The 25,901-nt window shown below is 44.6% G+C and overlaps 1 protein-coding gene across 1 annotated transcript in view; it reads right to left on the bottom strand.

Annotated features, from left to right (window-relative positions):
* Positions 1-25,901, bottom strand: part of MTHFD1L (methylenetetrahydrofolate dehydrogenase (NADP+ dependent) 1 like) — a gene marked incomplete at its 5' end in the record, with an annotated part of 452,100 nt that overhangs the window by 392,097 nt on the left and 34,102 nt on the right. Inside the window, 1 exon segment of the mRNA XM_030195103.1 lies at positions 11,509-11,645. Within this exon segment, the coding sequence (XP_030050963.1) occupies positions 11,509-11,645 (137 nt within the window).

Genomic DNA, 25,901 nt, shown 5'->3' on the forward strand with positions numbered 1-25,901 from the left:
ACCTCCCCTTCCCTACCAGTATTGGTATTTTAACAAAACACATAGTTTCTACCTCCTTGCAAAAAAATATCAATACTATATATAACCTATACAAAATTTACACAAAGTCCGCACGAAGGAGCGCACAAAGGAGCCCCTCTGTCGTGCTCCTTTGAGTCAGCACACCTCTGGCACACTGCAGCTCCCAATATACTCTAGACACTCTCACTGATGTCACCAGGGGGCGGAGTCAAGATGTCCTGGGAAGTAGCAGTCACTGCGAATTTCTCTACTGTATGATGATATAAACAGCATTTTAGGCAGATGATCCAGCTGCTAGATGTTGCAGGTGTCTCAGGCACAGTTTAGCAAGGCAAGTAACTCACTCTCTCTGGCACACCACAGCTCCCAATATACTCTAGCTGCTCCCAGTGACGTCACCAGGGGGGAGTCAAGATGTCCTGGGTAGCAGTAGTCTCTACGAATTTCTCTGCTGTATGATGGAATGAACAGTTTTAGGCAGATGTTCCCACTGCTAGATGTCACAGGTAGCGTCTTGGGCACAGTTTAGCAAGGCAGGTAACTCACTCTCCCCAGCGCACTGTAGCTCCCGATATATTCTAGATGCTCCCACTGACATCACCTGCTTGTCCTCGAAGAACCCACTGGCCACTGATTATAATGGGCCACCTTTGATGGTAAAAATTCAGCCTCCCTTCCCATCGATAGGCAAGGATGGCAGCTATGCTCTCCTAGAGCCAGTCAAAAGCTTTCCCTTGCTTTACCTAGGGACCTGGCTGGGCCTTCTGGGTAGAGCAGGAAGGCAGTGGAAACCAATGCCTTTAAGAGTAATAGGTTCACCGCCAAGGCCCAGTCAAAAACCTCCTAGTGGAGGAGGAAGAAGTTGGAGGATGTCGAGAGAGAGACTGAATGGTGTCAGTATGTTTCTTGATGAGGTCTGCAACCTCCTCCACCTTGTCCCCATAACGATTATCTCCTTGGCATGGTTATGTCTGCTAACCTTTCCTGAACTGCTGGTTCTAGGTCAGAGACGAGCAGCCATGAGAGTCTACACTTTCCCACAACTGTAGTGGAGAGTCTGGACACAATATCAAAGGTTTCGTAAGCACCTCGTACAGATAAGTACGTAAGTACCGCCATACTGGGAAAGACCAAGGGTCCATCAAGCCCAGCATCCTATCTCAGACAGCGGCCAATCCAGGCTTCAAGAACCTGGCAACCCCCCCCCCCCCCCCCAAAAAAAAAAATGTTCAATGGACTTTCCCTCAGGAATCTGTCCAAAACCCCTTTAAATTCCGTAAGGCCAGCTGCTGTCACTACATTCTCTGGCAACGAGTTCCAGTGTCTAACTACACGCTGAGTAAGGAAAAACTTTCTCCCGTTTTAAATCTACCATATTCTAGCTTCATCTTGTGTCCCCTGGTTTTGTTGTTGTTTGAAAGTGTAAACAAATGTTTCACATCTGTCCGCTCTACTCCGCTCATTATCTTGTAGACTTCTATCGTATCACCCCTCAGCCGCCTTTTCTCCAAGCTGAAGAGCCCTAACCTTCTCAGCCTTTCCTCATTGGGAAGTCTTTCCATTCCCTTTATCATTTTCGTCGCCCTTCTCGGCAACTTTTCTAATTCCTTTATATCTTTTTTGAGATGCGGCGACCAGAATTGGACACAATACTTGAGGTGTGGTCACACCATGGAGCGATACAACGGCATTATAACATCCTCGTGTTTGTTTTCCATCCCTTTCCTAATAATACTCAACATTCTGTGCGCTTTCTTAGCCGCTGCAGCACACTGAGCAGAAATTTTTAACATCTTATCCACAATGACTCCCAGATCCCTTTCTAGGTCCGTAACTCCTAAAGCGGAAACTTGCATAACATAGCTGTAATTAGGGTTCCTCTTACCCACATGCATCACTTTGCACTTGTCAACATTGAACTTCATCTGCCACCTGCATGCCCAATCCCCCAGACTCGCGAGGTCCTCCTGTAATCTTTCACACTCCTCCTGCAACTTGACGACCCTGAATAATTTTGTGTCATCTGCGAATTTAATTGCCTCACTAGTTACTCCCATCTCTAGGTCATTTATAAATATGTTAAAAAGCAGTGGTTCCAGCACAGACCCCTGCTGGACCCCACTAACTACCCTTCTCCAGCTGTTTGTTGGCCAATTGATGAGGCTCTACAGCCTGCTCCTGTACACCAAAGACTTCAAGAATACGCTTGTATAGAGCTGGTAGAACTAGATGCGGTTAATGAGCGTCAAGACCTGATAAACCTCTTCCAAACAAATCCGGAGTCCAAGCCTCTCTACCTGGGGGCATGAGTCCTGGAACTTCTGGCTTGTTTGAGAGCGAATTCGATCAACAGAAAGTGATGAGGCAACTGCATCTTCTCAAATCCGGAAGTCTTCTGGATACGATAGAGTATCCACCTTCTTCAGTACAACATGCACTGAGAGAAGATATTCCCAATTCTCTGTCAGTGCATCTTTAAGTATAGAGTTTAACAGAGCTGTGACCCCTTCCTTAGGAGGAGGTTCATACTACAGGAAAGGTAACAACCCTGCCCTAGGCTCTTCCTTCATCTCCAACTTAAATGGGACGGCTGAAGCCATCTTCTTCACAAAACCTGTAAATTAGAGACTCTCAGGTTAAGATTTACGCCTCTCCTGAGGAGGGTCATAAGGGAGTCCATATAACTTCTCCTTTGAGAAGTAATGTGGATCTTCATTTGACTTCCAAATGCGGTCCAAGTCCAACTCTCGCAATACTCTAGATAGGCAGAGTGAGTCTGTGCCTGCCTCAGCTCAGTAGAACCATGTCCATGCCCCAGAGGGCATCAAAGTACAGTCCTTTTCTCAGACTCCGGGGAAACTTCCTCACCTGGTGTAGAGAGCAGTACCTCATGGGTTGATGTCAATGTCGACACCTGCCCAGGCATCAGCATCAAAGACCGCTCCACAGGCAGACTAGGAGCCTCAGGAAGGACAAGAGAATGAGTCACAGCTGGCGCAAGCGCCCTTGATGCCTCAGCAGCATACAGCTGAAACATCTGCGCTAACTCTTCCCTGGGCATGGCCTGGTACTGCTCATTTGAGGGAAAGGCATTGGAAAAGGCTGGGGAGCTGGTTCTGAGACAACCTAAGAAAGAGCCAGTGTTGAACCAGAAATGAGAACCTGGCTGCTTGAAGACTAGCGCACAGGTACCTCCACCAAAGAGAGGAAGCAATCCTCTCTGTGCCAGTGCTTCTCAGGTACTGGCAATGCCGATGACCCAGTGCTCCCAGCACAGTGCTCGAAGGGGAACAAAGCTTGTGCTTTTGGCTTTCTTCAATGCTCAGCGCCAATGAGGACGACGTCAAACCCATATGCTCCCTCAGTAATGGGTCTGATGCAGACCAGTCCCAGAGCCTACTATCAACACCCAATGTCAAAAGAGATAGAGACCTCCTCGATGCCAATGTACTTCCAGTGGTAGATGAAGTCTGGGCAGCTATCAAGGTCGATGCTTCCAGTGCCAACCAGCCTTCGAGGAGCCAAAATAGTTTTTCCTGCTGAACCCGACATGCCCTCTGTGTCCTCAACTGCATTTGTAAACAGAGAGAACAACATCAGGCTGGTGGTCAGGCCCAAGGCACCCGATGCACCAACTGTGTGGGTTCATGGCAGAAACAACCCGATTGCATTGGAAGCACATTTTGAAGCCACTGGGGGTCTTCTTAGACATCGAGAAAAGAATCACAGCTAAATTAAGTTCCTCAATCTTGAGCGTCAAAAAGGGGTAAGGCTCAAATAGAGGTCAGTGCTCAGGCCTAAAAGAGTTCTAAAGAACCACACCAAAAAAGTAAACTTGAAATGCTGAAAATTTAATACAAATGGGAACTTCCACTCATATCACAGTAACTGTTACTGTGATATGAGTGGGAGTTCCCATTTGTTATTTCCTCCTGATGAAGACTGTCGAAACTCAGCTTGGGTTGAGAGAATTGAACACTGGGATTTGTTGAAACTGGGTGTTCTTAAAAGGAATTGTTTTTTATTGGGTGAAAATCCTGGACTGAATATGGCCCCCCACGTCGCTCAACAGTTTAAGTTATTGCTCACCTCTGTAGCACTTTCCAGATAAGTACAGAACAGTGATCCCTGTGACCGAGTTGTTTTTTCATTGTTTTTCACCGTTTTTCTTTTAGGACTTAATTTTTGTGAATTGCTCTTTTGTATCTCGCTATAATGTTGTATCATCATCTGGTCATTGTGCTTATTTTCAATAATCTAGGAATTATATTAAGTATTTCTAAATATATGAGCTAGCTACACTGCTTTATAACCAATACAGAGAGACAGCGTTATTCAGGCTGTATTTATGAGAAGTGGTGCAATGATGGTTCTCCACTCAGCCAGTCACTATTCACATGACTGACAGCTGAACGGAGCACTTCTTTAATCTTTACTATTTATATTATACTTTGTTTATATTTAGTCTATTTGATTATTCTGATTTTTTTTGTTTTTGTATTTTTACTTTTTATATATACTTTATTTTTAATTGAATTATTGTTGGGTATAGTTGGCTTGGTATTATTTCTCCTAGAATTTTTATTCTTTATGGGTTGTGAATAAGCCACAGCAAGACTTAAGCAAAAACTTTTCTCCTTGGGAAGTGCAGTGTATATCCTCCCTTACTCTGAGGGTTTACAAACAATTCCGTTATGCGGTTCGTCATCAAGTAGCATATTAACAGATGCAGGAAAGATGCAAAACTTTTTTTTCTAACTCTTTGCTATGGAGTCACTTGGTGATATCACACCCTACCTAAAGTTAGTACATTAAAATAAAAATTACAGGAAATTTATGAACTAAACATTCACTGTCAGAGAGACAGCAGGGGAGCTACTGAGGTTACGTTTGTTTCCGATTTTAAATTTTTAGCAGGTCAACTTGAAATTAAAACTGTCTCATGTTTTCATAGTTTAAGGACCTACTTTTGCTTTGAACACTTTGACCCACCGCTAATATATACAAATGAAGGAAAGATTACAATTGTTTCTCCAGACCAGAGCTAACAATAATAGCAGCAGCTGCAAAAACATTAGATTGGCAATGGTATTCTGTCTAAACACGGCCATTGCTGAACCTGAATGTACAGCATGTGTCCCACCTAAGTTGATATTAAATTGAACACAAAGATGCTTCAAAATACAAAAGCACCAGTTGATATTAATACTAGGAATCTGCTGCCACCTTATGGCAATCTATGAGAAAAACAAAATTATTCAATTACAAAAAACACATTTTTAAAAATTAAGAGAAAAAAAAAAAACACCTCAGGGGGCACTGAGTTTTGTTTTACAATAGGACACTTAAGCAAGAAAAGCACATAGGTACACAGGTTGCCTAATGGTTAGTGCAGCAAGCTTTGATCCCAGCATCCTGGGTTCAATACCCACTGCAGCTCCTTGAGACCCTGGGCAAGTCACTTTAACCCTTCATTGCCTCAGGTACAAAAACAAAGGCTGTGAGCCCTCTAGGGAAAGAGAAGTACCTGCTTATAATGAGAGACTGTTCTCCACTTTGAACTTTATGGTTAAGCGGATTATAAATACCTGAATTTTATAAGGGCAACACATGCATCTATGCAATATAGGAATTTTCTAAATAGCTATTTAAAAAATAAGAACATATGCCATACTAGGTCAGAGAAAAAAAGGTCCAACAAGCCCAGTATCCTGACTCAGACAGCCTGGCAGCATCCCAAGGAGTGCATCCATTCATCGATGCTAACAAGAGATGAGCAGTGACTAATCCTATATGGATAACAGTTTATGGACTTTTCCTCCTGGAATTTGTCTAAAGCACTTTCAAACCCAGTTATGCTAACTACCTTAACCACATCATCTGGTAACATATTCCACCACTTAATTCTAAGCTGGGTCAAAAATATTTCCTCCAAATTGTGTTCAATGTGCTAATAGTTCAATAGATTGTCCCCCTCTTCTTAGTATTCTCTGAAAGGTTAAACAACCATTCACTATTACAGTGATTCCCAAACCTGTCCTGTGTGAACCTCAGTCAGTCAGGTTTTCAGGAAATCCACAATGAATATTCATGAGATCAATTTGATTACACTTCCTTAGTATGCAAATCTCTCTCATGCATACTCATTGTGGATATCCTGAAAACCTAGACAGGTTTGGCGAATCAATGCCCTATTACCTATTGCACATTATTCATCATTTTACAGACCTCTATCAAATCAAATTTTTTTAGTTGTCTCTTTATCAAGTTGAAGAACTTTAACCTGACCAGCCTTTCTTCATATGGAAGCCATTCATCCTACTGGAAGCTGCTGCACAAAAACTTGCAACTGCTCCACAGTAGCTTAATTCTAGGGTTCTTTTAGTAAGTTGTGCTAAGCACTACTGTGCTCTCACCACAGCTTAAAATGGCTTACCGCAGGACACGCTCGGGCGTATTTGTAGTAATTCTGTGATCTGGCAGGCAAACTGCATGCTAAAAAGCATTATTTTATCGCAGAGGAAGTGTGCCTAGGGTGGAGAATGGCCATCTCTGCACTAATCAGTTAGCGCAGCTACATTACAACATACTGATTAGTTAGGCGTACTTTATAAAATATGCTCACAGAGCATTCTTGCGACTAAAATTTAGGCACACCTATTTCAATGGAGGCTGACTTCAAGTGGCCTACCAACACAGCCATGGCTTTGACATTATGAGCCTTGACATGACCCACTAGGGCCAGCCCAGCCTGGGCATAAGCGAAGGAAATGCAGTCTGCCAGCCAACTTGACATGGTGCATCTCCTAATGGCAACCGCCATCCTGGTGGGATGAAAAAAAATAAAAAGTTGGGCGGACTGTCTGTGGGGCCTGGTCCACTCCATGTAGTAAGCCAGTGCTCTCTTGCAATCCAAGGTGTGCAAGCTGCTTTTCCCAGGATGGGCATTAGGTCAGGGAAAGAATGTTGGCAAGACAATCGACTGGTTCAGATGGAACTCTGACACCACCTTCGGCAGGAACTTAGGGTGAGTGCAGAAGACTTCTCTGTTGTGATGAAACTTAGTATAAGATGAATCCACCACTAAGACCTGAAGCTCACCAACTCTACGAGATGAAGTAACCACCACCAAGAAAACTATCTTCCAGGTCAGGTACTTCAGATGGCAGAATTCAGTGGCTCAAAACGAGCTTTCATCAGCTGGGCAAGGATGACATTGAGATCCCATGACACTGGTGGACGTTTGACAGGGAGCTTTGACAAAAGCAAATCTCTCATGAAGCAAACAACTAGAGCCTGTCCAGAGATAGTGCTTATCACCGTGTAGAAGGTAAGCCCCGATCCCAAGATGGCGCTGTGACCAGACGCACCTGAGTCTGCTGCCGAGGTGACCCCGGTGTTTTCTGTTGGTTTCGCTGCCTTTGTGGTTTCCTTGATGGGGAAACGAAGGGGGAAAGTCAAGGAGCATTCCTCGGCTCCTGGGGCGTCCTTGGCGTTGCGACAGACGACCCTGCAGTTTTCCAGACAGCAGCCGGGACCTCGGGGAACTTCGACCCCTTCTGCCGCTCTCGACGCGTCGGCGTCGATTGAAAGCGCTAACGGGGCTTCCTTGAGCCCCGTAGAGCGCATTGCTCCACCTCAACCCAGAAGGGAATTACTGGCAGCCCAAGCAGGAACGGCGAACGGAGACGCTCAGCCTAACCTTCTCGAGGAAAGGTCTGCGGTGATAGAACACGAACCCCAACCTAGAGAAGCACTTTTCCAATCAGCTCTACAGGTACTTCCACTGGATATTGTTTCAAAACTATCTCAGGTTGGTGATCAGGTTCAAGTCCTTCCTGGAATTTCTGGTGTGGTAAGACCTGCAATTGTGACTTTAGAGTCACTATGGGACATGGTACATAATATCCAAATCTCCATGCAACCTACTTTAAAAGAGAATACTGAAAATATAAGAACTCTTTCCGAAGCTGCGCTACTCCAAGCACAGGTATCTGCACAACAGGCCACTAAATGGAAAATTTGAATATTAAATTGCAAGAGATGGGAACTTTAGAGAATGTTTTGGTTAAAGACAATATTTTTCTTCATAAACGGACGGAATACCTTGAGAACCAGATTCGTAGACTTAATCTTAGGTTCCTAAATTTCCCTAAGTCTCCTTTAATTTCACCTCTTGAAATGGTCAAGAAATATATGGTGGACATTCTTGGAATGGACAAGGATTCATTGCCCCCCATAACAAGGGCCTATTACATCTGGAACCCACAGGGAGACGATCAAAATCTCCCAAGGGTGGGGGATGGAATGAATTAACTTCATTCCTTGAAAGCTCATGGAGATAATTACACAGAGGTCTACTATGCTTTTACCTTTGTATTGGAGCCTGACCGCAATGCAATACTGAGACTTTCTTTAAGACACTTAGAAAACTTGTTTATGGGCTCAAAGGTTCGTGTTTTTCCTGATCTCTCAAGGCCTACTCAAGCTAGACGCAGGGCTTTCTTAGATCTGCGTCCTAGAGCGTTGGCATTGGGGATCAACTTTGTATTACGTTTTCCTTGTATATGTAATTTGATGCTAGAGGGCAGTCAGTTTCAATTTGTAGACCCTAAACAGTTAAAGGAATTTCTTGATGCTAGAGTAGATACGAATGTTATGTGCCCTCCATAATAGCAGGCTGGGACCAGTAACCCCGAGGTATGCAAAGGGAGGTTTTTCTTTTTATTGCCTTTGTAAATATAAATTTTTGATTCTTGGGATCAATTTCTTAATTTGTGGACGAACAGGCCTTAAACTATATTCTTTGTTTTGTTATTTCCTTGTCAATGCCTATTGCATATTCATAATTTGTTGTGAAATAATGATTAACATTGATAAATAAAATAATAAATAAAATAATAAAAAAAAAAAAGAAGGTAAGCCCAATTGCACTAAGGTGAACCTTTAAGGAGTTGGTCTGTGTAAGGCACGCAAGGGGATCTAGGGCCTTGCTCTCACACCAGAGGGCAAACCTCCTCCACTTGAAATAATAGAACCTCTCAGTGGAGTCTTTCCTTAAAGCCAGCAAGACCTGGGAGACACCCTGCGAAAGACCCAAGGAAGCAAATTCTAAACTCTCAACATCCAAGCTGTGAAAGCCAGAGACTGGAGGCTGAGATATAGAAAAGACTTCTTGTTCTGTGTGATGAGGGTCAGAAAACACTCCAATCTCTACAGTTCCTCAGAGCATAACTGCAGAATAAGAGGGAACCATATCTGAGGCGGCCATTACAGCACGATCAGAATCATTATTCCACAGTCTAGCTTGAGTTTCAACAAAGCTTTCCCCACTAGAGGTATGGAAGGATACGCATACAGAAGACCTGTACCCCAAACGAGAAGGAAGATATCTGATGCTAGTCTGTCGTGGGCCTGTAGCCTGGAACAGCACCAAGGGACTTTGTGGTTCAGCTGAGTGCCAAAAAGATTGACCGAGGAGGTGCCCCACACTCGGAAGATCTTGTATGAGGTCTGAACGAAATAATCATCAAGAATCTGTATCCGCTTCGCCTCATTCCAGAACTTTTCGACTGTCTGCAAGGGGCATCACACATCACACATACACAGCATCAGCCCATGGCTCCGACAGAGCCAGGGCCTTGCTGCCAGTGCTCCCCACCCAAAACAAGTCTCAATCAGCTTAGAAGAGGGTCTCTGCACCTTTTAACTGACACTTCCCACATCTGCCGCCAGAATCGCAGCAGAACTCCCCAAAACTCTGGGACTTCCCCAGAGGTTAAAAAAATATTTTTCTCTCCTGATTACATTAGAAACTCCCCTTGTTGAACTGCCACTATTAACAACTTCAAGGCTGCCATGCAAACAAAACTGGTAACTTTCAAGTTTTGGTTGACATGTTTGAAATTCAAAATGGAACTGTGCCTTCCTTTTTGGGCACAACAAAGTATATGGAATACGAAGTGGACCCTGTTCCTCTGGGGGACCTGGTACCATAGTTTGTAATTGCAAAAGCCATTCTAAGAAAACCTTAACTGCCTCCACTTTGTTTGGCTATCGAGCAGAGGACGAACAAACGCAATCTTGTAACAATTGGGAATTACTTCCAAGATCCACTGATATGAGGTAATGTGAAGTAACCTCTAGAGAAAAAAACCTTCTTAAGAGTCCCCCTACTAGAGGATCTAGAGTATGGGTCCCCAAAACCTTATTGGGAGAAACCAGCTCCTTCAGTTCCTCCAGCTGTGAATAGGATCTTACTCAACCTGTTCAAGGCTACGTAAACTGCAGAGTTTCTCAACTACAGAAAAAGTCGAGCTGACACCAACAGTTGCATACTCTTAGCTGAAGTTCTGATCTGACTGTAAAGGGCATTCATTAAACCATGGCCATTTCTAGTCTGACTGCTGTAGAGATTTCTCCATCAGAGAATCCTCAGGTATCTGCTCTGACCAATGAAAACAGGTCCTGGCCACTAAGAAATCATCAATGGCTAGAAAAAGATACACTATAATCTATTTCTGAAAATAATAATAGTCAAGGATAACATTTATAAATAAACGGCAATGGAATTTATATAAGAGTTTACACTTGACTTTAAAGGAAAATCTAGCATTGGTTGATACTGATGTTAAAAAGTTAAACTGCAGGAGTAAACTGTTGAAAAAGTACAAGAAATACAAGTTACCAAGATAAAAGATTTTATGAACATGCGTAGAAAAATTGAATCTATGGAAAATAAATTGAGACGTAACAATTTACGATTTTTGAATTTCTCTAAAGTGAGATCTATATCACCTAGGGAAATGCTAAGGAGATACATAAAATAAATTTTTAGGGTCTCTGAGGATTCTATACCTCCCTTCTCTCAAATATATTACTAGCCAAATAAATCACCAGGAGGCCAAGTGGTTCCTATACAAGCTGATCTACCTTTAGATATATCAGCAATTCTGGAGTCATCGGACTCTGAAACAGTTATTTCCTCTACTTTGCTGGCCACTGTTGCTTTAAAGCCGGATAAGATGTGGTTGATGAGAATACTCTTATGGACCACTAAGAAAAAGATTTTGGTCATACACTGACAGTGGGTGAATGGCAAGCAGTATGTTTGGAGGTTAAGAAAGTTTCAATTTGTGTATTGTTGAAAGAGAATGCTTACAAAGTCCTTTCCCAATGGTGGTATACTCACAGACCCAACACACAAACCACCAGAATTCTTTATCAAATGTGTTTATTCTCAGAACTTGGAACACTGGACAAAAAAAATGTGCAATTACAGGCTTAAAACATACTGTTTCTTCACAGCATCACTTTGCACTCGTTCACATTAAATGTCATCTGCCATCTGTCATGCAAAATGAAATCTAAAATTTATAACTCCACATTGCCCCTACAGCCTAATGAAACTTCTGTCGAGAAGGAGAAAATGTTAGAGCACTACAAAGTAAGAGGATTATTGTACTAAGCATTCACAAAACTGTGTACCTTGGTCTGAAGATGTTGCGCTTGCCACTGGCAGCTCGCTGTCATAGCGCCATTCCTCTGCAACAGGCACTGCAAAGCTGCTTCCAGTGTTCCATAAGCACCAACTATTAGAACTTTCTTTCCATCTACTCTTGTTTCTGACAAGAACAGGAGTGGAGAATCAGGTAACCTTTACAAATTCATTAACAAAATCATCATCATATAATACCACACTCCCATATGCAACAGTTTAAGCATATTTTTCATTACATATATTAACTAACTTTCTCAGAATATGACAAAGAAGGTTTAACTTGCACTGGGTCCGTCTGATTTTAAAATACAAGGTCTGTAGACTGCTTCTCTGTATTTAGACTACGAGCACTCCTCAGAGAATTTAATTACAACTGAAACTGTCCTATTTGAATATGATATGATGGGTGATGTCTGCAGTTTGTATGCTAATAGCTGTATGTATTTGTATTTATCACATATATAGAACAAAATTTATTGTATCTCCTGTTAAAATAATTTTTAAAAACACTTATGAATTGTCAATACAGCAAAACTGAAAGAAAATGAAAATTAATCATTTAGTGGTAACAGTGACATAAGTAGCTAGGAAAGCTTTCAGCTCACATTTCATATCGTCCACAGTGACAGAGAAAGAGTAATTATCCACACTTTCTGACATATGCCTGGTTATCAATAGAAATCAAACAAAATAAAACATGGAAAAGAAAATAAGATGATACCTTTTTTATTGGACATAACTTAATACATTTCTTGATTAGCTTTCGAAGGTTGCCCTTCTTCCTCAGATCGGAATAAGCAAATGTGGTAGCAGATAGTATATATGAGAGAAACATCAAAGCATTACTTTGACAGTCTGACAGAGTGGGAGGGTGGGGGTATGCATGGGGACATAAAAGCATTTCATTGATATTCTAACAGAATGGGTGTTGGTAGGTGAGAGGAGGGTAATAAACAGAGAAATACAGCTTTATGTTTTATAATGAGTTAGAAAACCCAGATCCTTATTAAGTCCTGTTTGTTGGGTGTCAAAATATTCAATCATTCTTATTTCAAAGGTCTTACATTCCTGTATTGTTTTAAAATTACCTTTCAGTATTCTTACTGTGAAATCACTGGTGCAGTGTTCTGGTCTTGTGAAGTGTTGGCCCACAGGGGTGGGGGCCTGACTGGCACCGGCTATTTTCATGTGATGTCTGTGCAGATTGAATCTTGTCTTAAGCATCTGGCCTGTTTCTCCAATATAGCATCCTTCGTTACCTTTTTTACACTGAATGATATATACTACATTGGAAGATGAGCATGTAAAATAGTCCTTTATGTTGAATATTTTTCCTTTGTGAATGACTGTGGGGTCTTGTGAAATGTTTTGGCATAGTTTGCAGCTGGCTGTGTTACATGGAAACGTGCCCTTTTCTTTTTCCGTGACGGAACATACCATGAGAGAAGGCTGGAGAATGTTAACCACAATTATGAATGACATGGGAGAGACCTTAGAAGCTGGAATGAAAAGCTTATATTTTCATTAACTAACATTCCCTTTACTTCCTCTGCCTCCCATCCTTCCATGAAATAATAGGCTTCCAGGCATAGATGTCACCATGGAGTAGATGGGTTAACAAGTGTCATACCAATCTTAGATATTGAATCAGATCTAGAGTAATCAAAATATTTTGCCTATCCAATGCCACATTATGCCGGCCTCTTTTAACCTCTGCTGTACTTTGTCAACATTTTCGACGATTCCCAGGCTGGTAGCAGGAGACGTCATATGACATCTCCTGTAGTTGTGGGGCCAGCCTCATAAGAGCTGTGGGAGTTAGCAATCTTACTGAAAGATATCATCAGATCAAATGCATCTCCTGCTGTTGGCCCAGGAGTCATCAAGAATGCATTGACAAAGACTGGGACCATCTCTTCAATTTTGCTCAACCCCAGTCAGAAAGAGAACTGGTTGGGTGAGAGGGAGAGGGTGAGGGAGAGAGAAGTGAGGAAGGAATAGATAAGACTAAAGCCTAAATGGGGGGGGGGGGGGGAGAACAATGTCTGGAGTGTGTGATAAAAGCACAAGAGATGGAAATGGAGGACTAGGGTATGAGTGAGAATGAGAACAGGAGACTGAAAAGGCAAAACAAGAAAAGTAGAAGACAGGATTGGAGGGTGAGATATGGAGAATGAAGGATAAAATCTATGACTGGTGGGGCAGAAAACAGAGAAATGGGGGGGGGGGGGGGGGAAGATGAAAGGAACGATAAGCGTCAACCAGAGAGAAAGCAGGAAGAGAAAGAAGAAATGGAAAGGAGACTCTAGAAAACAGCTTAGGAGTCCTTAGGAGTCTGACACAAGGAAAATGGAAAAGAAAGAGGGACCAAACTGATTACAAAAATAAAATACTAAGATGACAAAGGAAGAAAAGAAGAAAAAAAAATTTAAATTAAGGGTTTAAACATCAACTTTGGTAAATGTGTATCTCTGGTTTTGTATTTTGCTAAGAGAAGGAGAAAATGCATTTCTGATTCTCTTTTTCCAGTACTGCACAGCTCCTAGAAACTCTAGCTTTTTTTTTTTGAAAGGGGGGGGGGGGTGAGGTTGAGTTCCATTTCAGTTTTTTTCTGGTTTGTTTATAATTTGTGATCCTTTATTCTGTATTTGTTGTGGGTCTCGACATATTCTGAATGTGTGACCAATAAGAAAGATTCTGTTAGGTTTCCCACTTGTTCTAATTTTCCAGAGGTATGTATACTGGTGCTCTAAGATCCAGTTATATTTACAGTGTTGTCTTGAACAAGTGAAGTTGTATACAGAATGCATTCTGGGAGTTGTGGCTTTTATGATATGGAGAAATTACATATTACCTGCTAATTTTCTTTCCTTTAGTCCCTCTAGACCAGTGGTTCTCAACCAGTGTGTTAGGACATGTGTCACAAAGAGCTGAGAGGTGTGTCACCAAAAATGTGAGACAGTAAGCCCTTACTTTCGGTATATTAAATCCCATTCCCTGTCCTTTCTTTTTCCTTACCAACGTGTGCCTAGGGGTTGAGGAAAGCAAAGCAGGGAATCAGGTACTTGAAATCCACATAACTGGTCCTTTCTGCTTCACCATTACCCACAATGCTCACTGCTGCCACCAGTCCCAACTGAAAATGCTACAATCTGCTTTTTCCCACCCAGCAGTCACCATCTTTCTTTGCATCATTTTCAGCAATAATGAACGATATACATGGTGTCTAGAAACCCCCCCCCCCCAACATTTTTCCAAATAGCCCAAGAACAAATGTGCTATTATTTTAAAACTAGTAAAAAAGGCCCGTTTCTGTTAGAAAGGAAACAGGCGCTAGCAAGGTTATATTCAAATGTTGTTGTTTTTTTGTAACCAAACAGTTGTTAGAAAAGTGCTATAATGAGAAGGAATAATTGTGTAATTTGTATAATGCTGAAGATGGTCCATGAGTGTGATATGTTTTTGTTTTTTTTTATTTGTAAATCATGTGTCGCCGTGTCGTACCACCATGTGCAACAACTGTCCTGTTTGTCTGAGTGTATGTGTGAGTGTGACAGAGAAACAGTGTGTGACAGTGGACACAGAGTGAAAGACTGGTTGTGTGTGTGAGAGAGAGAGAGAGAGAGAGAGAGAGAGAGAGACTCCATATCCTCCTTCTTCCGTCAAACCTTTGCAGGAGCACAGGGGTAAGCAGTGAGACAGAGTGTGTGTGTCAGTGAGACACAGAGAGTGAAAGACTGTGTGTGTGTGTGTGACCCCCTCCTTCCGTCCGAGGTGCAGGGCCCCCCCCTTTCCGTTCAAAGTTCCAGCCCCCCCCCCCCCTCCTGTGTGAGTACCAATGTAAGGTTGCTCTGCATCTCTGCTTTATTCCAGTTACATCCACAGTCCAAGCTGTGTCTTTCCATGACCCCCCTCCTTCTGTCCGAGGTGCAGAGCTCCCCCCTTCCGTGAGAATTACGGGCCCCCTCTTCCGTTCGTCACATTTAACCTTAGAGTCACAGTGTGTTAGAGATAGTGTGTGTGACAGTGAGACACAGAGTGAAAGACTGTGTGAGTGTGTGTGTGTGTATGTGATACAGAGCTACAGTGTGCCAGAGTGTGTGTGTGTCTGCATGACCCCCCTCCCTTCCATCCGGGGTGCAGAGCCCCCCTTTCCGTTCGAAGTTCCGCCCCCCCCCCCCCTTCCTCCTGTGTGAGTAGCAATGTAAGGTTGCTCTATATCTCTGCTTTATTCCAGTTACATCCACAGTCCAAGCCGTGTCTTTCCATGACCCCCTCCTTCCGTCCGAGGTGCAGAGCCCCCCCCCCTTTCCGTGAGAATTGCGCCCCCCCTCCTTCCGTTCATCGCATTTAACCTTAGCGATACTCCCATCAGGAGATTAATAGCCAGCAGGACACTTACCCAGAAGAGTTATAGGCTTCGGAGTAGGATTGAAATCATCTTCCTTTTCAGTTCGGAGCTGCCTATCAGGCGCCTGTGTCATGGCGCCTGTGTCATGGCAGCAGAAGTTAACAGTTGCTCAGGTGTGAGCCGATGTAGACAGTGCAATCCCAGCTGCAATCTGGCTTTTCGTTGCTTCTTGTCTGTTGGGTCAGTGGTGGTTTGGGAGGGCATTCGGTGAGCGCGGCAGGTTCAGGAGGGCGCTGCGAGAGGGCAGCAGTCTCCAGCCCTTTTTTTTGTGTGTGTGTCTGTGAAATATTTGCGTCCCAGTTCAGCTGCAAGGTTTTTTGAGGGTTGTTGATGAGCGCTGCAGGTTCGGGAGGGCGGCAGCCAGTCTTGAGCCTTTTCGCTTTGTTTGTGTGCGTGCCAGTTCGTGGGATTCGATCAGCTGTGTGGTTTTTTTTCTCACCCGGGATCACGTCATAATGTGGCCAGTGACGTTAGTCTGATCTACGGAGCCTAGCAGAAAAACTCCGAGGGAGCCACAGTCCCAGGCAGCAAGACAGAACGTTGGAGGTGAGAATTATTATATAGGATTTATTACAACTTCCAGTGGAGCCATGAGGCTGATCAGACACAAATTCACGTTGCTCCTTGCCTCCCTTCCAAAAGCCTACAAGTAAACTGACACTTCATCCCCTAAACATTTTGCTGGCACAGTTGTTTTCCAGTGAGCCCTTGCAAGCAGGACAGCAAAGCTCCAAAACCTTGCAAAAAGAGCATGACAAGGACAGGCTCTCGGAAACTTAGATGGCACCGAGCCCTTCTGTGAGATAAGAATGGACGGCAGAAATCACGGAGGTGAAGGGGGCAGTTGAGGCAGCCACAGATAATAAAACTCCAGCAGTTTTTTTGACAAGATTGACAATGCCCATGAATGCATAGCTAGAGGTGGACGAGGTGCAGCGCTGGACTGGAGCACTTGAGGACACAATGCAGTACGTAAAAGCTAAGTATCAGACCATGGATAAACAGCTGTAGGCCCTATCAGAAAAAGTGGAGGTCCTGGAAAGTAAGGGCGAGGCGCAATAATTTGCGTTTGGTGGGGAATCCGAAGCACATTCAGGATGGTGAGTTGCTAACATTTTTGGAGACCTAGATACCTCAGACCTTGCAATTTCGCACTCTGCAGGTCCATTCCTGATAGAGAGGGCACATCACATGGGAGCTTGGTGCTGGGAGGGGACTCGGCCTAGATGTGTGCAAAGTTAAGCACCTGCAGAATCACCAACGGTGGGGATCCTGTGAGCCCTACAGGCTGGCAACCAGAAGATATTATGTTTTCAGGACTACTCAGCGGCGGTGACAGCTTGCCACAGGGACTTAAGCTTCATGTATTCGGCCCTCTTTAAGCATCAAATCTGGTTTGTCCTGCTCTATCCATCGCGGTTATGAGTAATGCATGAGGGCTGAACAGTCTTTTATGATACCCCTGCGGATGCGCAGGCTTATATAGACTCAGTGGTCCTGAGAGGCAGCCCGGACTGATTGCCAAGGCTAGCGGTTCCTCGTGGTGGCAACCCAATCGCTTGTGACTTGGATTTTTGAAAGTGGTGTCTTACTATAGTGCCCAACTGAGAGACAGGCTAACTTGTTTTATGTGGCCTCTTGAACTGCTTGCCTAGGATGGACACTTTGGCAAGGGCACCTAGAGTTTGGCATGGAGGAGCTCTGGGGATGTTGGCTGTTTTGGTAGGCTTTTTTGTTGGACTTCCTTCGAGTACAGTATCTGTTGGTCTGCTGGGGAACTTGTGGGCTACCACAGCTATCTTTACCCTTGGGACATGGTGGATTGACTGATTTGATAGATATGGGTCATCATTCTCTGTGGTGAAATCTTTTCTATTGAAATATTCATCTTCTGTGTACTGGATTCCTGCCCTAGTTTTCTATTAAAAGCTGCACCTGACCTGTTTATAGAAACCCTAAGATCACCTATCCCTGTTTTGCTTCAAAGTGGCCTCCCTCATAGTTTAAAAAAAAACAAACAAACACAACCATACCAGTTGCCAACAGAACCAAGTTTAGGTTCTGGCATCCCTGATCACCAATGTAAACTTGGGTGTAGTCATCACAGCTAACATTTATAGCCCATCTCCCATAAAAGCTCTTTACTGTACCTCCAACTGGTATTGGAAGGAAGACCCCCAAACCTTTGTTGACCTTCAGCTGAACCCAAGAAAGCCGGAATCACACCTCTACCACCCCTATAGTTTCCTTAAAAGGACTAACCCCACTGAATACATTTGCCTCTCTGGGAACCACTAGCTCTACCTGGACAATACCACCAGGCCTCCCTACAATGCCCTAGCTAAGCAACTGTGCCCAGTTCCCCTGGGCATCTCCGTCTGGTAGACAAGGAACCTTCAACTCTGATTGAAGTCCTCTACAAATAATCACTTGCCCTGAAACGGGAACTTGCTAAGCTCTGCCTTAGAGAACACATCCGCTGACCAGCCACTCAACCAAAAGGACCTTTCTGCCACCCCCTTGGCTGAGGACCTAATGAGATGTATAAGAAGTCAGTGATGAAGGCCAAACCAATCTCCATCTTACTGGCCTCTCACAATATAACCTCCACACACTGCCACATGGAGCGTCAAGGCAGAGACAAAGTCTTGATTAAGTAAGGCATCCATGTGACAATCCTGGGGGGTCTTTTAGCGTGGCACCTCTTTCCACAAGAATAGTAGTCTTCTTGGACACCGAGGTCACTACCACATCCACTTTATATTTCAACGGTTTTTATTGATGACAAACATTACAATCACCTTAAACAACCTTTTGGCCATAACAAAAGTGCATCTACTAAGTACATCTAGCATGTTCTTGTAATTACATGATGTCATCAAATTATAATTCCTAACAGTATATGAAGGATTCACCCAGAGGTTCACCAGTTATCAATTGTACCAAAATGAAAATTCAACTTTCTAGTGAATACAAAATGATCTTACCACATAACAAAGACCCTTCCTCCCTACAAACCCCCCCCCTCTACCCAACCCTCCCACCTCTCCCTCCCCCCCTCCCCTAATCTCTCCCCCCCCCCCCCATCCCTAGACCTGAAGGTTCTTAATCTGTTCAACATTTAGGAACTCACCCTGCATTGAGGAGTAAACTCCGACCTCTAGGGCTAAGGATGCGTAGATAGGGACCCCAAAGGGCCAGAAACTCCACTCTCTTTCTCTGCGAGAATCTAATCTCGTTAGCCTCCCAAGAAACCAGCTGATGTAACTGATTTCTCCAGTGCCAATATGCGGGAGGGTCTTTAACCGTCCAATATTGTAGAATGCACTTCCTAGCTACTAAGCACATCTTACGAAGCATCAGTACTATAAAGCGACTCTGACCTCTAAAGGACCCTGGAAGATCTAATATTAATTGTTTAACATTTCCCGAAATCTTAATCCCCAGTCGCCCTTCCCAGAAGCCTCGAACCTGAGTCCAAAATCTCTGCAATGCAGGACAACTCCAGAACATATGCAGCAGCGTACCTGGACCCGTTCCACACTTAAGGCAACTTGAACTGCGGTCCTCCCCCATGTGTGCTAATTGAGTCGCTGACACATACCCCCTATGGATACATCGATATGCACATTCTCTCAGTCGGGCATCTGTTACCAACAGGGGTATGCGCGCCACTGCCCTAGATATATTCCAAGACTCCAATGTCATGCCCAGCTCCCTCTCCCACGCCCGCCTCACTAGATTGTAGTCTCTGGGGGGTTGCCATCTTGTTAGTGCCTTACAGAGCAAGGAGACAGTGACCTCTCCCTCGCCTATTGAATTGAAAAACTCTTGAATCTTGTCCCCCAATTGACCAGATAAGGAAGCCCCCGACAATGATATCATATAATGTTGTACTTGTCTTATGGCAAATCTATTACCCCAGGAATCCCCCACCTTTCTTAACAAGTCTGCAGTTGAGAGAGGCTGCCCATCTTCGCCCATCAGGTGTGCCAGACATGTAATCCCCCGACTTACCCAATCAGCAAAGTGACGGTTCGACATCCCAGGTAAAAATTCACTATTCCCACATATAGTCAGCTGGTCTGTCACTGCTGGATCTCCTCCAAGCCTTCGCACTAGCCTTCTCCACACCTCTCGAATTGGTCTCAACATCACACTTTTACGTAATCCTTCTGGTATATTACCAGCTTTATGATGTAACAATGAAAAAAGCCAGTAAGGTTCAAAATATGCCTTCTCCAGCGCAGTAGAGGGTATAACGTTGTACCTAGGACCCAATCTCCCAGATGACGCAGCTGACATGCCTGATTATATAGCGCTAGATCCGGCATTCCCATCCCACCGCTGCTCCACCTGCCAATTAGGTGGGAGAATCGTATCCGTGGTTTCCTGCCTTTCCAACAGAAGCTCGATGCTAGTGCATAAAACCTCTGAAGATCCCTCCGGTATAACCAAATTGGTATTGTCTGCAAGACATAGAGCCACTTTGGAAATAATACCATCTTTATAAGATTTATTCTACCCAGCAGTGATAGTGGCAGATCCAGCCAACCCTGTAGCACCTTCTTGGTCTCCTCCAGCAACCACTTTGTATTTATCTCATGTAAACGCGCAGTATCCATAGGCAACAAAATTCCTAAATATTTAAAAGCGGTTTGCGCCCTTCTGAGCGGAAATTCACCTCTCCAACATCTCCAAACCTCCTCTGACGAGGCCAGAGCCTCTGACTTATCCAGATTTAGCCGGAGCCCCGCATAGTCTCCATATTCGGAAATGATCTCCAGTAATGCACTCAAAGATTCTTGCGGGTTCGTCAAATGTACCAGAATATCATCGGCAAAGCCGCCACTTAATTCCTCTTTTCCTATCTTCATTCCTGTTACTGCAGGCTGCCTCATTATGTCTCTTATTAAGGGATCTAACGTTAGCACAAATAGTAAGGGCGACAGAGGGCATCCCTGTCGCGTCCCCCTGCCTATTGCTAAATTTGATGTTTCCAACCCATTGACCGAGATGCGGGCCCTTGGTGTCGAGTATAATGCTTTAATCCCGGACACGAATCTCCCTGAGAACCCGTACTTTCGAAGGACCGCGTATAAAAAGTCCCAATGGACCCGATCGAACGCTTTTTCTGCGTCAAAGCTTATTAACAATGAATGTTTGTTCCCTCTGCTGCTAGCTTCCAAGGAGGTCAAGACTCTGCGGACATTTTTTGCGGTTGTCCTTCCCTTTACAAATCCTACCTGGGTATCGTGTATTAAGTCCGGCAGGATTCTCGCTAATCTGTTCGCCATGATCTTAGCCATTAGTTTGATCTCAAAGTTCAGGAGTGAAATAGGCCTATATGATGCTGCTAGTTCTGGGTCTCTTCCTTTCTTGGGGATTACGATAATACAGGCAGTATTTAGATCTGGGGGCACCTGTTCTTGATCTATTAAAGTATTGAACATTGCAGTTAAGGGGTCTATTATTTCTTCCCCCATTATTTTGTAAAATTCCGCCCTGAAACCATCCACCCCCGGTGCTTTAAACAACTGGCTCTGATTAATAGCCAGCAGCACCTCTTCCGATGTGATGGGATTGTTAAGCTTCTGCACCTCCTGCGGGGATAGTCTTGGCAGCTGTAGCTGCTCTAAATACATGTCTCCCGACAATCCCTCGTCCGGTGGTGATCCATATAGCTCTTTATAATAATTATAAAAGATCTCACTAATTCCTTGATCCGTGGAGACTCTTATATCCTGCCCTCCCTTCATAGTGAGAACTCTAGTTTTCCCTTGCTTAGTCGCTATCAACCGCGCTAATAGCCGCCCCCCTTTGTTGCCATGCTTATAAAGCTGATACTTGTAGTAATTCTGTGATTTCACAGCTTTTTGATGAAGGGCTTCGTTTAATGCCGTTTGCAGGGACAGTAAGTGTTGTTTATTCTCTAGGGAGGGCCGGCGACCATAACATCTCCGAGCCTTGCACACTAGTTGACTGAGTCTTAGTATTTCCTTAAGTCGGGCTTTACGTTTATGTGCCATGTAGCTGATGATTTCTCCGCGGAGTACTGCCTTAGCTGACTCCCAATAGAGAACTGGATTATCAGCGTGTATTTCATTATGTAATTTATAATCCCTCCAACTATGAAGTATGGATGCCCTAAAAGCTGGATCCCGATAGAGCTCCACTGGGAACGCCCATCTACCATATCCTCTCTGCTCCCCCCCGAGGTACCCAGCACATTTCCACCCAGGCGTGATCCGAGATCACCGTGGCGCCTATAACCGAGCTCGCCACTGAGCAAAGAGCTTGCTCCGAGATCAGTAAATAATCAATTCGTGCTTGCGTTCCATGTACTCGGGATAGATGCGTATAGTCCCTCCCCTGCGGATCAAGTGTCCGCCAAACATCCACTAGCCCCATCTGTCGACAAAGATTAGGCAGCCCCTGTTTTCCTGGCCAAGATTCTGTCTCCGGGCCCCTGTACTGTCCATCAAAGGATCCATCACTGTGTTAAAGTCTCCACCCAATATCATGGGCAGTGAATTATGTCTTAGCAATCTTAAGGCTAGCATCCTGTAAACTTCCTGTCATATTGGTTTGGGGCGTATACATTCCCAATCAACACCGTTTGTCGGTTTATAGTAGCCTCACAGAGCAGGAATCTCCCTCCCGGGTCCCTGAATCGCACTTCCAATTTGTCTATTATCCCCTTTCTGAACAGGATGGCAACCCCTCCTTTTTTCCCTTGAGCCTCTGCTGAGACACACTCCCCCACCCACCAGGTACGCAGTTTGGCATGCTCTACAGCTGATAAATGGGTTTCCTGCAGCAGAGCTATATCTACTTTGTGTCTCTGCAAGTGTTGTTGTATTTTGGTACGTTTAAGGGGAGACGAGATCCCTCCTATGTTCCATGTCACAACTTTCAGGGTGCCCAATTCACATGAGATACCAATCCATGAGCTCTATACCTCTCTTGTCCTGAAGAGGGGTGTCCCAGCCACCACCCCCCTCCTTGTTCTAGCATGCTCCATCTTCTTCTTTTCCAAAACCTTAGTATTCGAAATCTCCAGGTCCCTACCTCCCCCCAACCCCCCTCCCCCCCCAGTAACCCTAGCCCCCCTTTTAAACTTCCCCAGCCCCAAAACGGGACCATCACATATAACGCCCCTTACCCCCTCCCCCTCTTGTAAGCTGTTACCACCTCCACCACCCAACTTTAGCATACCTTTACTGTTATAATAGTGACATATAAAGATAAAAATGGGTGCTCATATCACTTATACTTTAACAACTTGTAAACCACAAAAACCTCGGCATCTGAGTCCTCAGCAGATCTCCGATGTTCTGTAGTGCAGCAATCACTTCCCTCGGATATCTTGAAAATCCTGCGGGCCCCACTAGCAGTTTCAGTCCGTCTGATCCCTTATTCTTAAGCAATCGTTGTTCCTCTGCCCTCCACGAACTGGCAGTCCCTCTCTCTTGGCGAGGCCAGTCATGGCACTCATGACTCTCATTTTCCATATAACTCCTCCCGGAGACGATCTTATTGGTGGGTCCTCTGCACTCAACGGTGCCCTGCTCTCTCTCTCTTAATGTGTAAGTAATGGTAAAATCTGATATTAGAACCAACAGTTAACTTGCATTATTCTGCTTCTAAAACCGCCATAGTAATCCAAACTCTTTAACAGTAAACAATTGTAATCCTTGCCCTGGAAGGCTATTGGGCCTTCCTCGCTCCTTTTTAAGTCATTTATATCTTCTTTCCCGATCAGCGCTCCTCCAGAGAGCTCAAAAAGGCCTGCGCTTGTTCCACGGCTGTGAAAGTCTTTACCTCCGCCTGATAAGTTACACGCAGTTTCGCCGGATACTGTAGGGCAAATCTGATCTTCCTTTCAAACAGTTTCGTGCAAATCGGGGAAAACTTCCTTCGTTGAATCGCCACTGCCGCTGAATAATCCTGAAAGCATAACACTTTTTTGTTTCCATAGCGTAGCTCCCGGTCTTTCCTTAAGGCATGCACTATGGCCTCTTTATGTGCAAAATTCAGCAAACGGCAAATCACCACTCTCGGCCTCGCATTGTCTGAGTGCTTGGGTCCCATCCGGTGCGCTCTTTCCACCTGAATGGCTCCGAGATCCTCCGGGAGTTGCAGCTGTTCGGATAGCCAGGTCTCCATGAAAACCCTTAAGTTAGTAGCTTCCAAAGACTCTGGCAACCCACGAATCTTAGATTGTTTCTGCGAGACCTGTTCTCAAGGTCTTCCAGCTTTTCTTCGTATGCCTCCACTTGGGCTCTGAGTTTCTTGTTGTCTTCCTCTATTTTTTGCACCTTATCCTCCAGGGCCCCATGTCTCTGCTGAAATTCTGCCAGTTCCTTGTTTAACTGTCCCAAATTTTCCTGGACCAAAGATAATTTGCTGTCAATGGGTCCCAGGCGCTTATCCAGCAGCGGTTCCATGGCGTTTGTCACCTCCGCTACCACCTCCACCACCCACACCGAACTCACAGTGTGCGCGGGCGGGCTCGGCGGGGCCGCCATTTTCTCCTCGCCCGCCTCGCGTCTTTCTTTGTCTCTTCGAAGGCTCTTCGCCGCCATAAGAATACGCCGCGGTTTTGAGCAACTTAAATTCTTCGCCGTCAGTTCCTGTGCTGTAGGTGTAAGTTTGGTGGTTTTTTCGCAAGCTAATTCCCCAGGTTTTGAGGGTTTAGCGGGTAATCCGGCAGGAGCGGGAGTTTCAGCAGCCTCTCCTGTTCATGGCGTCCTACCACATCCACTTTAAAGAGCCTGAAGGACTCCTTGTTCTCTGATGGTAATGGATAAAAACACACCATCTACCTGCTAATCTTAAACCCTCCATCAGCCAAGATCATGTCCATGATTGTTCAGTGCGTAAGGAAGAGCTGGGAGGGGATCCTAATGCACTTTAACAAGGTATCCTTAGTCTGAGTGCCATCCTTCTGCTCTTCAGACAGATTTAAAAGTAGACCACACAGCAAAGAGATCAACTTCTACAGCTCCTCTCTGTAAGAAAGCTGCACCATAGTCAGGTCCTCTCCCAGAGGTTATGTCCTCCCCCCAACTTTCTACAATGTCTCTCTTCTGGTCTTCCTAGGGCTCCCAACCATCCCTCAAGGCAGGTCCCAATACCCCCATAACTTGTCAGATTCATCCTCTACAGGGTCATACTGCTAGTCCAGCTTTTGTCTCTTTGGGGTTCCTAGACCCTCCCCAGGAGCTTCCTGATGCTGCCCTATTTTGCTCCCTGTCTGCTTCATGCAAAAAAAGTCAGACACCTGGCCAGGAGATTCCTCCCAACCCCCATAGGGGACCTCCATTTCAACTGTATCCGGGGGCTTCTAGGACTGTAACCAAGGCAGGCCTGCTTCACATGTAGCATCCAAACTCAAAGTCAAGCAACAATCAAGGGTTGGATGGGGAGGAGGACCCAGACTATCATGTATGACACCCCCTGGGCACTCAAGGGCCCACAGTGACCCTAGCCTCAGAAACCTGGCACCCACCAAGTTTCTAACAGGAGCTTAACTTTTTTTTTTTTTAGCCAAGCACTGAACTAGCTACCAACTTACTTTAACTAGACCTTGGCTGTACAGGTTTTACCCACACATCTGCTAGAGACTCAGAAGTACTGACTGGATGTGGGTTGCACAGGACTTATAAAATCACATTGAAGACAATGGTTCTCGATCTCCATCTGCTGGTAGGAGGGCAAAAACCCAAGCACCTGGATTGGTCTGGAGGGATCCTAAGGAACTTATGTTTTCTATATAGGTTCTGAATGACTTTTTTCAGAGGTTTTTTCTTACATTGCAGTGTCTGGCAGTGGAAAAAGTGGCACCACAATTTGAACATCTTTGTATGGGGAGACATCCTAGTTCAAGGGTTTCAAACCTGTTCTAGGGGACTCCCAGACAGTCAAGTTTTCAAGACATGTACAATGAATATGTATGATAGAATG

This window comes from Microcaecilia unicolor, chromosome 3, assembly GCF_901765095.1.
Source record: "Microcaecilia unicolor chromosome 3, aMicUni1.1, whole genome shotgun sequence".
NCBI lineage: Eukaryota > Metazoa > Chordata > Amphibia > Gymnophiona > Siphonopidae > Microcaecilia > Microcaecilia unicolor.